General features: G+C 46.5%; 2 protein-coding genes across 6 annotated transcripts in view; one reads left to right on the top strand and one right to left on the bottom strand.

Moving 5' to 3' along the window:
- Window positions 1–10: 10 nt before the first annotated feature.
- gtf3c4 (general transcription factor IIIC, polypeptide 4) lies at window positions 11–10,409 on the top strand. Its single transcript, XM_088614785.1, has 5 exons — window positions 11–361; window positions 1,562–3,310; window positions 4,854–4,984; window positions 6,699–6,787; window positions 8,002–10,409. The coding sequence occupies exons 1-5, from the start codon at window positions 56–58 to the stop codon at window positions 8,064–8,066; spliced, it is 2,340 nt and encodes a 779-aa protein (XP_088470911.1). The 5' UTR covers window positions 11–55; the 3' UTR covers window positions 8,067–10,409.
- The window catches only part of ak8 (adenylate kinase 8), a 45,593-nt gene continuing 41,696 nt past the window's right edge, over window positions 8,312–12,208 (bottom strand). For 4 of the 5 annotated variants that reach the window (XM_088614791.1, XM_088614788.1, XM_088614789.1 and 1 more), the window contains one exon: window positions 8,312–8,607. In XM_088614791.1, coding sequence (XP_088470917.1) covers window positions 8,565–8,607 — 43 coding nt within the window. In that variant the 3' untranslated portion in view covers window positions 8,312–8,564. The remainder of the gene's footprint in view (window positions 8,608–12,208) is intronic. The other variant, XM_088614790.1, reaches the window with a different exon arrangement.

Here is a 12,208-nt window from a genome sequence, read left to right on the forward strand (position 1 = left end):
CCGCCCCTCGGCTCCGTCACTTCCTGGAGACGCTGGACTTATTTTCCTATGGAAAATGGCGGCTTCGAGCCCAGATCGCGCTCTGGATGGGGAAGAGACCGAACCGGGGGCCGAAGCAGAGCCCGACTCGGACCCCTGGGCGGGACTGGGGCCGATCGTCAAGCGAGAGCCTGTGGTGAAGCTGCAGAGCCCGGTGAGCGGCCTGGAGCCGCTTTCGTGGTCGGAAGACCATCGACTCTCGGCCTCCAACACTAACAGCATCTCTTTAATGGAGATCGTGTGCGACATCCACGGCTACTGTCAGGATCTGGTCATCCACAGGACCTCCATCCCTGTGCCCGAAACTCCCTGCGTGCTCAAGGTAAGAGGCCAGTTGCTGACGTGCTGCACAGAGTCCCTCCTCACCGCCGGAGCCGGGATGCGCTTTATTGCCGCTGCCCGAAGCCTAGGCGCACAGTCCATTCAGTGTCCCGTCTTGGCCGGCACTAGCTAGCTGTGGGCTGTCTTTTTCGGCCAGGTATTGTGTTAGCAGGTTTTAAGAGGGGGGCCTTGCAGTTACCAAGAGTTGGGTAACTATCTGACATGTCCGGAGTGATTTCCTGTGTGCAGAACTGATCACACGGGCAGTCCAACTGAACGACCTTTTTAAAGTCTTTTTTTTTTAATTTTCCTTTTAACCTGAGTTTTTTCGTTGTGTTGTTTTTTTTTTTACTGGAATGTAGTACTTTAAACTGCTCCTGCTTACGTTTAAGGGGGGGGGGGGGGCATTTTACAATCTTTTTTTATGACAATGGAACAATATAAAATCCTTCCTAAACTACACTGATGAGAGTTTCGTCATTAATGTCCCTTAGGATTTGGAATTTGTGGTTGTCTTAAAATAGCTTGGTCCCCACGCAGCTGACAGGCTTCAAAACAATCAATTATTTAGATTCGTAGGACTTGGAAACAGTACTGAGCTGGGGGAGTATACATCATTCTTAGGCCTTGATTGCTCATGTAGTTCAGCTCTGCAGTAAAAAGTAACTTTTAAACCCTTTTGCATTTTACAATGTCACAAGCGTGCAAACCGCGTCAGTGTGAAGAATTTCCACTCCTGCCAGGCGAATTAGTTGCTGTAATCAATTTCTACAGAAGTCTTATAGGAGGGTGCAGTTTGTTTGATCATGTTCAGACGGTGTTATCTTAACCCCTCCCCCAGTATACCCAGTATCTATCCATTTTCTAACTGCTTTATCCAGTTCAGGGTCGTAGAGAAGCTGCAGCCTCTCCTGGCAAGCAGTGGGCACAAGGCAGGGCACCCCCTGGGAGGGATGCCAGTCCGTAACAGGGCACACACATTCACACCGGGGCCAATTTTCCCAGAAGCCAATTAATCCACCACTATGTCTGTGGACTGTGGGAGGAAACCCACTCGAACACAGGGAGAGCATACAGACTCCACACAGACAGCGCCCCAGTCAGGTCTGGATTCCAGCCCAGGGCCCTCGTGATACCCACTCCCCCCAAGGTGAGACGTGCAGAAGATGGCAAGCGTGCTCACCGGGCCTCTCTCCTGCAGGTCGGCCCTGATCCGGTGGTGTCGAAGCTGAAGGAGACGTTCGCCGGTTCGAAGGACCCCACGGTCAGCCAGCCCTTCATGCTGGACCGGATGCTGAACCCCACTGCGGGATCGCTGCCCCCGCTGCGCGGGTTCAAGTACACCAGCTGGTCCCCCCTGGGCTGCGACACCAATGGCCGGTGTCTGCTGGCCTCCCTGACACTGGACAATCGGCTCACCATACACGGCAACCTCAACCGACTCCACTGGACCCCGCTGGTGGACCTGACCGAGGTGTACGGGGAGATGCTGGCAGAGAAGGGCTACCAGCTCCCGGGAGCCGAGCCCCCCCTGGGGGAGCTGGAGGACTTCCCCGAATTCCAGAGGCGGCACCGCATGCAGTGCCCCGTGCGCATGGAGTGGTCCAGCGTCTGCACCACCCAGCAGGTCCAGACCAACAACGAGTGCAAGGACGTGGGCACGGTGCTGCTGGCGGCGCTGCTGGAGAACGGCGACCTGGTGGTCTGGCAGTTCCAGCTGCCCTTCCAGGGCAGGGGCTCCGTCGTGTCCTGCAACACCATCCAGTCGGGCGTGTCCGCGCCCAGCGTGCTGGCCTGGTGGGAGTACGAGCACGGCGGGCGCAAGATGAGCGGCCTGATCGTGGGCAGCTCCGTTGGGCCCGTCAAGATCCTGCCCGTGAACCTGAAGGCCGTGAAGGGCTACTTCACCCTGCGGCAGCCGGTGGTGCTGTGGCAGGAGACGGACCAGATTCCCGTGCACAACATCAAGTGCATCTCCCTCTACCACCCCTACCAGAAGTGCAACTGCAGCTTGGTGGTGGCCGCCCGGGGCTCCTACCTCTTCTGGTGCCTCCTGCTGATCTCCAAGGCCGGCCTGAACGTCCACAACTCGCACGTCACGGGCCTGCACTCCACGCCCATCACCTCCATGACGGCCAGCCGCTACGGGGGCTCCATCTTCACCTGCTCGGCCGACGGCAGCGTCAAGAAGCTGACCCCCATCTTCACCGACGTGGCCGTGATGTTCAAGCAGGAGCAGATCCGGCTGCCCGAGGGGGTGGCCGGCCGGCGGACGCACGGCATCGCCGTCAGCCCCAATGGGGCCTACCTGGCTCTGGTGACCACCGAAGGACTGACCAACGGCCAGCACCCGGTCAGCCGGAGCTACCAAGTGCAATTCGTCACCCTCAAGACGCCCGACGACGCTGCCGCGGAGCTCCTGGAGTCCAGCGTCCAGAACCTCTTCAAGCAGACGGACCTGCTGGACCTCGTGCGCTGGAAGGTGCTCAGGGACAAGCGCATCCCGCCCATGCTGCAGGAGGAGCTGGACGACAAGGTGCACGCCTCAGGCTCCACCTACCTGTGGCGCTTCAAGCTCTTCCTCTTCCGGGTGCTCTACCAGTCCCTGCAGAAGGCCCCGGCCGAGGCCCGCTGGAGGCCCTCGCACGAGGTCTCCAAGGTCTTCATCGCGGACGACGAGGGCGAGCCGGACGGCGAGGGGCCCGGCGGCTCGCAGGGGCCGGGGGCGGCGGGCCTGGAGGACGGGGGGGGCGGGGCCTCGGAGGAGCAGATGAGCGAGATCATCGCCTGGATCGAGGCTGTGGAGTCGCACCTGACCCGCGAGCACATGAAGAGGGTGCTGGGGGAGGTGTACCTGCACACCTGGATCACCGAGAACACCAGCATCCCCACCCGGGGCGTCTGCGACTTCCTCATGAGCGACCCCACCTACGAGGACCGCGCGGCCAGGGTAAGGGGGTGCCCCTTCACGGGAGGGGCGCCCTTTAAAATTCTTCCTCACCCTACTGCCGTGAGTGGCTTGATGCCACAAGAGAGACTCCCTTTCTTCCAAAATTTGGTCTCTGTGTGAGTGTTCTGTCGATTCATGGCTGAAAATTAGAAAACAAATCTGTAGATGCTTGAAAGGTTATTTTATTCTCTTTCTGTTAGACAGTGTTCTTTAAGGACTACTGCACACTGCATCATGAGGGGTTTGTCCAAAAGAAGTGAAAAAACTGGACAGCTGTGGTCTTGAAGCCAATAGCCTGGCTTCCTTCAAGAAAGCACGGGGCGAGATCTTGGGATGAATGAGCTCATAAGCACCAAACAGGCTGGACAGGTGGACAGGCTGAATGGCCACCTCCGGTGTAGCTAGTAACCTTCCTGCCGGAGCATTAGGAACTATTCTGAGGCTGGATAAGGCTGTTAGATGGAAGATCAGTTAAGACCTGGGGACTCTTCATTTATTAAAGGCATCAAAACCATGTTTCGCTTAAAAGCTCTCAGATCTTGACTTCTCATTTAGTTTGACAAACTCCTTCCAAATAACGTGTCCCTTTCCATTGGTTTAAAAAAAATTTGCATAATACCGAATTACCATGTTACGTGGCACGGCCTCAAAGCATTTCACACTAAGTGTTGTGCTTCCATCAAGAAAGCTGTGGTTTATAAAAATCTAAACTGTCGCGTAAACCAGATTTTTAATTTAATAATCCCTGGAGGCGCTCCGAAATGAATGCTAAGCATTCTGATTTGTGTTTGCCATTTCAAACAAGTAAATTGTGAAATAACTCTTAAATCAGTAACTTAAGGCAGTTAAAGGCATTGACTAAAGTTCACATAGCGGGTATCAAGACTGAGCCTGGGAGGTACCACTGCCTAGATCAGGAAGTGCAGTTTCTGGTTCTTGCACTCTTTATTAGAGTAACAATGCAAAGGTGTCTATTCGTCCTGTCCGTTATTGTAAACTTACTGTATTACAAAATGCTACGGAGCACCCAGGTAACAGCGTTCAAAGGGATGACATTTTTAATTCATTATATCGTCCTTTTAGCTCTCGGGGAAAACTGCATGGATGGTTTAAAGAAAAATAAAACATGTTTGTGCACTTACATTATGTATAATCTCCATTATTTAGCGGTTTGGATGGTTAGTTAATTTTTAATGCGTGGTGTTTCTGACGCCCCTGCTGGCTAGCATATTGTAATATATAAACGGCTAATGAAAAATCATTTCAAGGAGGCCAAGAATGTGAATACTTTAAAATGAAGCTTAGAAGCACTTTGTACAGTCAGATAATTCTTCTTGCTGATTAATTCTTAAATTGAGAATTCTATTAAATTGGGACTTAATGGCTCTCAAGAGTGTGAACATGAATTCAGTTTTCCATGGACTACAAAAACACGTGCCTCTTTACCTCTGCATCCAGTGGGTCATCTTCCACCTCCTGGAGGACTTGTCTTTAGACTTCGGAGGTGCTTGGTTTTCACTGTTGGCCTTGCTGCCATGCGCAGGTGCTGATCGGACACATTTTCAAGAAGATGAACAAACAGACGTTCCCCGAGTACTGCAGCCTCTGCAAGGAGGTGCTGCCCTTCACAGACCGCAGGCAGGCAGTCTGCTGCAATGGACACATGTGGCTGAGGTACCGACCCATTCCCTTTTCTCTCCAGTTGAACTACATTTACATGCTTAAATCTCTTAGATATATGTATCTTATATTGAGATAAAGTAAATAGCTCCAGACAAGCTGTAGAGAATATAGCTTGTATTTTCTCAGTATAAATCGTCATGGTTCTGTGCAAGACCGAGCCATCAGGAAAGCTCAAGTTTTGTCACAGTTTGTCTCATGGTCGAATGCCTGTTTTTGTAACTTACACGAATAGCAGAATCACATATTCATGTTTTATGAAGGTTAACCCAGAGAAAACGGTCCTCAAATGCTCAAAACATCACCCTTGTTGTTTGACAATTCAGAACACGATAAAGTAACAACCTCACATGAGTTAATTCCACCATGATTGGCTTCAAGACTATAAGAAATTAATCAATTGTTTAAAATATACTTAACTTTAGATTTGAATACTTTCTTGTTCGCAGGTTTTCTTGTTTCAAAAGAAGCTTGAGAAATCACAATTTGTGATATCACAGTTGTCAACCAGGGATACAGTTGACCGAGACTGCGTCTGAGGGTTAAATATTCCTGGGGCAGGGATTCACATGGTGTTTTTCTGTCTCTAAATTATTTTATGACTGATTTACGGAAAAACAAATATGAAGGCTGGAAGTAAAATCTGTTTTTTGTTGTTGCCCATGGCCCAGGAAATCGGACCAAGGGTTTTTTTACATATAAAAACACAGCTGTTAAAAAGAGGGATCCAAAGACATGGTCAAAAAAGGACAAGTTGGTAACGATAGGTCCGATTTTTTTAATACGTTGCCAAGCTTTATGAATGACAGCAGCATGGAAACATGCTGATTCACACAAAAAAGATTTCTAGTGAATTAAGTGCTATTTTAGCAGAGGGTGAATACTTTCTGTGCCACCAGTTGGAATCACTGGGCTAGTTAAACTTGTCGGCACAGACTGTCGTGGCCCTGCTGTCGTTTGGAAAGCTGTTCGTGTGCGGGTGGTTACTGCCGAGGAGCTGCAGGCAAACGGGTTCGGGTCTCTGTTCCAAGCTAAATAGGAAAAATCGCAGCATTTCAAGCACTTCACTCATGGACAACACTCAAAAGCCCTGATTTAGAATGGCGCTTAAAGTACTTGAAGAGGTTACAGATGGTGTCTAATGTTCTTTGGTTCCCAGCAGGTACCAGGGCTACTGGTAGATTTTGTAAATAAAACCCGAGATGTTTAGAAGAGGCTTTAGGTCACATTTAGGAGACTAAATCGGTCTGATATTTTTTTCCATTACATACACGGTTCTCAGTTCTTGAACTGAGACAATCCGCTTTACTGTAAGAGCGATACTGCATATGACTGCTCCTTGGCATCGGCATAGTTCTTACCTGGAAGCTGAGCAAGACTTCCAGGCTGAATTCAGATCTTAGGCTGACAGAAACTCGCAACGTTTTGATGCGGAGCGTTTTGTTTTTAACACAGGAGCGCATTGCTTCCTTTCTCTCCGTCTCCGAACCTTTGATTTTCTTTTCGCCTCCTTTTTGGGCGGCGGGCTTGCGTTCCTGCCTCTCCTGCAGCCGGGACGTCATGTTCTCGATGTAGCTCTGCCAGTCTCTCCTCTCGCAGCCCTCCCCGGCGCGGGGAGACGGCTCCGCTGCTCAGGCGGCGCCTTCAGAAGCGCGACGACATCAAACGCTGGCTTGGCACTCAGCATTTGAAACGTGTTCTCTTTCAGATGCGTGCTGTCATACCAGGCCTGTCAGACACTAACTTACAGAAGGTGTTTGCTACAAGACAGCATTGCCAGACATCCCGTACCCAACGGTAGGCCTCCTTCTCTTGTTTCCACTGCCAGCCATCGCAAGCAGAGCTGTAGGGGACTGACCATATTGCCGTCTAAGGCGTGACTCGAGACCCTTTTTGTTAACTTTGTGTTAAGGCTTTTTTTTAAAAAAAATGAGCCACCCGTGATCGTAGAACAGCAGGTGTGAATATTCAGATTAATCGGAAGCATACCTCTTCTTTTCTCTTTCTTTAAAGGGGACCTGCAGTCCCCATTTCTCAGACCAGTTATTTAATCTTGGTAAAAAAAAAAACCATGGACGGTATAGAAAAAAACGACAAACTCTGAATTAAGCCCGTGAACTATGTGAAAGTCGTGTAAGTCGCCATGTTGTCACAAACCCACATTTCAGATCCCACGACATTGTGGCAGGAAGCGGCCCTTCCTGCTCACTAGTCTCCGTAATGACATATGTAATGTGCTGGACAAGTGAATAAGTCCATTTTGTGCAGCGGACTTTTCACTGCAGAAATGTTCCAATGTGATCTGCCAGCAGAGTTAACAGTTAGTACTTGTCTGCAAAACTGTCTCCAAGTCAAGAACATCATTTGTATTGGATTAAAAAAGATGTCTCACAAGTGTGCTTGTTTACAAAGTTGCAGGGCCACTACATGTCACAAGATGTTCTGTTGCCTCATTGTGAATCGCAGAATATGGCGCTGCGCACACCTACAGATTTCATGTTTTACGAAATGTTATCATTAGTGCTGAGTCTCTCTACACCCGAAATATAAAAATAGCGTTGGAGGTCCCCTTCAAAAGAGTAAAAGTCATAATTTTCCATCCAACACACTCTAATCTATAATATGTAGAACCGTCTTACAGGATGAATTAGTTCAAGTTGGTAGCTGCAGAGGAATAAGTAAAGGTTTATTCCCTGCTAAAAACAGAGGAAAAACACAACGTTATGTGTGACAACTGAGGAAGGATCCACAGCTGAAACGTTGTTTCTTTTCTTCTCTTTTCAGCAGGGAATAAACCTGTACTTGTTCCTTTTGTTTTCAGGATGACTACATCCACAAAATAGTCGTGACCTGTTTGTATTTATGATAAGCACTTGGCATAATTGATGGGTGGCATAATAACCCAAGAGTTCAAGAACTACCACATTTATCTGGATAAGAAGCGGTTAGCAGCAGACTTTATTGTTTTTAAAATTTTATCTATACTAAATTAATGTCTTCTCCCTTTCCAGACCCTGACTGGATAAAGAGGATATTGCAGGGACCCTGCACTTTCTGCGATTCCCCTCTCTTCTAGCGGAAGGACAGGGATTTTGGGGGGATGAAACGGGAGAGACTGCTTGAGGCAATCAAAAACTTGTTCTCAGCTCGATGGACTAGTTAGAAAACGGACTTCTGCTTTCCTTTTTTTTCTCATCCTGCATTATTTGGGGAAGAAAACGAGGATTAAAGTATCTCTTTAAAAATGTATAGAAATGTTCCAGGTAAAATCGGAATTCTGGAACCATAGGTTCCTACATTAAAGGACTGAGAAGGTAGCAGTTTTCCCAGTAAATTGTAAACCTCATCCAAGTCTTTATTAAGAACACATTTACAGCTGGTATTCGTAGAATCCTGTATTTCAGAATGTGGTTCCATCACTTATCGTCAAAGTTAAAGGGCATTCCCATTTGACTCTGGCATCTGAGAATTGCATTTTCTAATGCAGGATCAGACCTGGAATTTCAGAGTGACGTTTTCATTGCTTTATCCTCCTGGCCTCTGGAACAAGTGCAGGAATGGAAGTTTGCCCCGATCATTCAGTCAGTGCACTAAGCGAGCTCCCAAAAGAGGACCTTCTTGCATAAAAAGAAAGAAAAAAAAAACCTCAGTTAAAAACTAATTTGGTCACCCTCCTGGGATTCTTACTAATGAGATTCTACAGTAATGAGGGACAGATCCTGCCAGCAGATGTGAGACTAATTTTAATTAAAGGGGTTAGAGTGCATATTGTTAAATATGATTAACCCTTTTCTGAGAACACGGGCCTGGGGAAAATGTACAGGACATGCCATTCGTAACTGCTTTCCACAACACCAAGGTTTGTGGCCTTACATCAGAGACAGCCGTGTGCCTCAAAGCCTTAGAGTAAAGTCAGTCTGCCCAGCTGCACAGGGGACAGTGAAACAGCCCCTAACACTCATCTGATCTTTGCATGTGCTTTTCTAAAGGCTGGGAAAAAGTCCTGTGTGAAGTTGCTCTTTTGCATCACTTGTTTAGGGCCTGTAAGAATTATAGGAAACTAGGCACAAAAAAATCATTGACTAAAAAGGGTGGTTCACGCAAATTTGGGGAAAATGTGTGGTTTGATTTTTTTTTTCCTTTTTGGAAGAGCTGCTCTGCAAGCCAGTGAAACATTGTTTTTTTTTTCCCCAAGTGCAACCAAATCATAAATATACTCCAAAAACGCTTCTTTAACTGAGAATAATGTACCTTCCGTTTTCAGGTTTGATGTATTTTGTGTTGGAGGATGTACTAGTGAATTATGAGTGAAAATGGATTTGGAGTTCATTATAATTCCTAATTAATCTCTTGACTAGTAAAAGGCTCTTAAGAAATTAAAAAGGGCCAGGTCAGTTTTCCAAAATCCATTGATATTGTAGCGTTAGTTGCAAATCGGGTATAAAAGGATTCCTACGGAGATATGAGGATATTATTCTGAAATCAAAATGTCAGCAATTTTTTATTACAATCCCAGCATGTAAGCTATTATGTCCTCCAAAGTGTTTATTAAATCACCCCCTAAATGGTTTTATTCCATGAGAAGTGGAGATCGGTGATAAGAAGACTAAAAGAGAAGTGATCAGTGGGGTTTGTTCTGCTTATCTGGTTGACAGTAGTTTGAGGGGAATCTAAGGGTTTCTTCATTGTGAACCATCATCTTTCCTTTAAACATTAATTTGATTAAAAAAACATTGGAAATATACCTACAGTCTTGAATGCAGCTGCCTCCAGCGTGCCTTTACTGTATTTTAAAACGCAATTTTTCATTTTATGTTCAGTTCAAACGATCGAAAACAAAAGCCAAGGAAAAACTTGCGCATTAGATGTGTAGCGAAATAGCAGTTCTTGCCAAACCTTCAGACATGTGATGCCAAAATACATTTGACGAAACGAACGGCAGCGCTGTAAAAAAATCTGAAACGTGACGCAAAAGAGTCAATGGCAGCAGGTCAGGGGGTGTTTTTTTTCGTTTGTAATATAAGTTACTCTGATAAGTAATGGATATCTTCTGAGCCCATTTTTTAAGCTAGTATTTTCCCACTACTGTTATCCTTTATGCCAAGGAGGTCCTACAAATAAAGGAAGCTTTTCATGCATTGATTACATATACTAACTCCGAAGACCTCCAGAGGCTTCTGTTTGTACAGGACTTTACAAATTCTTGTCAGTGGTGCTTTTCGCAGGAAGAAATGGGGGTCATCTCTTCAGGGCTGGAAGGCCCCAAAATTATTGCATTGCCCCATTATTTTTTAGCCAAGAATTTATTTTTTGTTGTTGTTCTTGTAAATAAACTCGTTTTTAAGTCTTTTGTACGCTGAAAATGTAGTCACCTTGTTTTCCAAATAAAAACCCATCTGCCTATTGGTGGGGAATATGAGTCCAATCTAAACTTTCTTACAGACCGGAGCTGGTGTGTGTAGGTATTCTGTATTGAGGTACAGTGTGGGTTGGTGTGGATGTGAGTACTGCAGCCTCACTTTCCTTAGGGCCAGGGCTCAGCTCCAGACTAGATTCTTCTGTGTGGAGCCTGCATGTTCTTCTTGGGTCTGTGTTGGTTTTCTGCAGGTGCTCTTGTCTGGGTTAGTTGGTGTCTCTAACCTGACACTCATATGCATAGGGATGTGTGCAACCTGGTCCAGCAGTAGTCCTGCCTCGTGCCCTGTGCTTGTCAGGTTAGATTCTCACCACCCCTGACAATAAGGAGGTTATTGGATTTGGATGGACGGGACATTTTTCTATCCGAGTCTCATTGCTTCAGCTCTTACAGCTGTGGCTCAGATACAGTTCTTCAAAGGACTGAGGTATTAGGCTTGAACTGGTGTTAAACACTAAGGGGCATGAGTAGGAGATGAATGCTATGTTAATTACAAAAGTACAGTATCTGATACAATAAGCATAGCATTGTGTCCTAGAGATAAGCATGTTTATTACAGAATTGAAGGGAAAATGACCAGGTGCAGAACCAAAATCTTTCCTTTCAGTACTGTAGTTCTGGACAATACTTTTTAAGTATCGTAGGATCAGGTTGGTATATTTTTTTAAACAGAACCCAATTGGAAGCACAGAACCCTCCAAGCACAGCCAGAGAATGGATGAAGAAACTATGCAGTATTTTCTTCTTAATTTTTCAAACAAGTTCTTAATGGGGCTTCCACTTAAAAAAAAAAACGAACCGATATTATTTCTTAATTTGTTGCATTCTGCTACTTAATCGGCAGAAAATCCTTTTAGAAATCTGACATATGAAACAAGGGCAGTTTTCCCAGATCAGCACATTTTCATACTTAAATTTTAAATATCTGATTCCCCAAATTATTTAAAATCTAGCCTCAGTTAATGAATAAATCAGCACACGTCTCAAAACGGCTCAGACAGGGGAAAAGAGAAAGCCCTAAAAGTGAGGGGAGCTGGGGGAGTGTTTGGAAACGGAGAGTCTTAAGTTGCTGGGTTTTTTTTTTTTTTAATACGGCAGCAGAGATTTTAGCATAAACATTTTTTCCCCCTTTAAGCGAATATACATTTTTTAACATATTCAAAGGGGATGCGTAGCCTCAAATTCATCTGCGGTAATTAAGTCAGCCTTGGCTCATCGTCGCCTCATCTAAAGGGAGTTTTTAAAGAAGGCTGTTAACATGTTCCTCTAACCATTAAACCTAACTCTTCCAGCCCGGTGGGAGACGGGCAGTGACCCACAATTACGTGTACCGGAGTGCTGGAGATGTCAGTAATCAGTGCTCCTGTGTATGGGGCTGCTGGAGCAGAACTAATACATCGCCACACAGGGCAGGAGCAGCCTGCGTTTTACTGCTACATTAATTAAACAAACTTCTAATTAACTAGGGTTCTGTTCAGGCAAGAGGGGAGGGGGGGGGTGCCTGTCTGGCCACGAGGATGGGAGAGCAGCATGGGTATCGGGTGAGGGCAGTGGCCTGTCCTTGGGGTCAGAAATTGACATCCTGCTGAGGAGCCGCGGGCTCTAAGAGGAGGTTCAGTTGCTGTCATGTTGGGATCTCGGGACGACGTGAACACACTTACATCTCGCTACGCAGCCTGTTGTTCTGGGTTACGTTGCTGGCTATCCCTAAGCTACCAGTTAAGTGGTTGTTCAAGATATTTCATTAAATCTGATAGGAGGAAGACATTTCACTAAGATGTGTGAGGGGGAGAGCAACACCA

This window comes from Lepisosteus platostomus, chromosome 21 (assembly GCF_059453375.1).
Source record: "Lepisosteus platostomus isolate fLepPlt1 chromosome 21, fLepPlt1.hap1, whole genome shotgun sequence".
In the NCBI taxonomy this organism is placed as follows: Eukaryota; Metazoa; Chordata; class Actinopteri; order Semionotiformes; family Lepisosteidae; genus Lepisosteus; species Lepisosteus platostomus.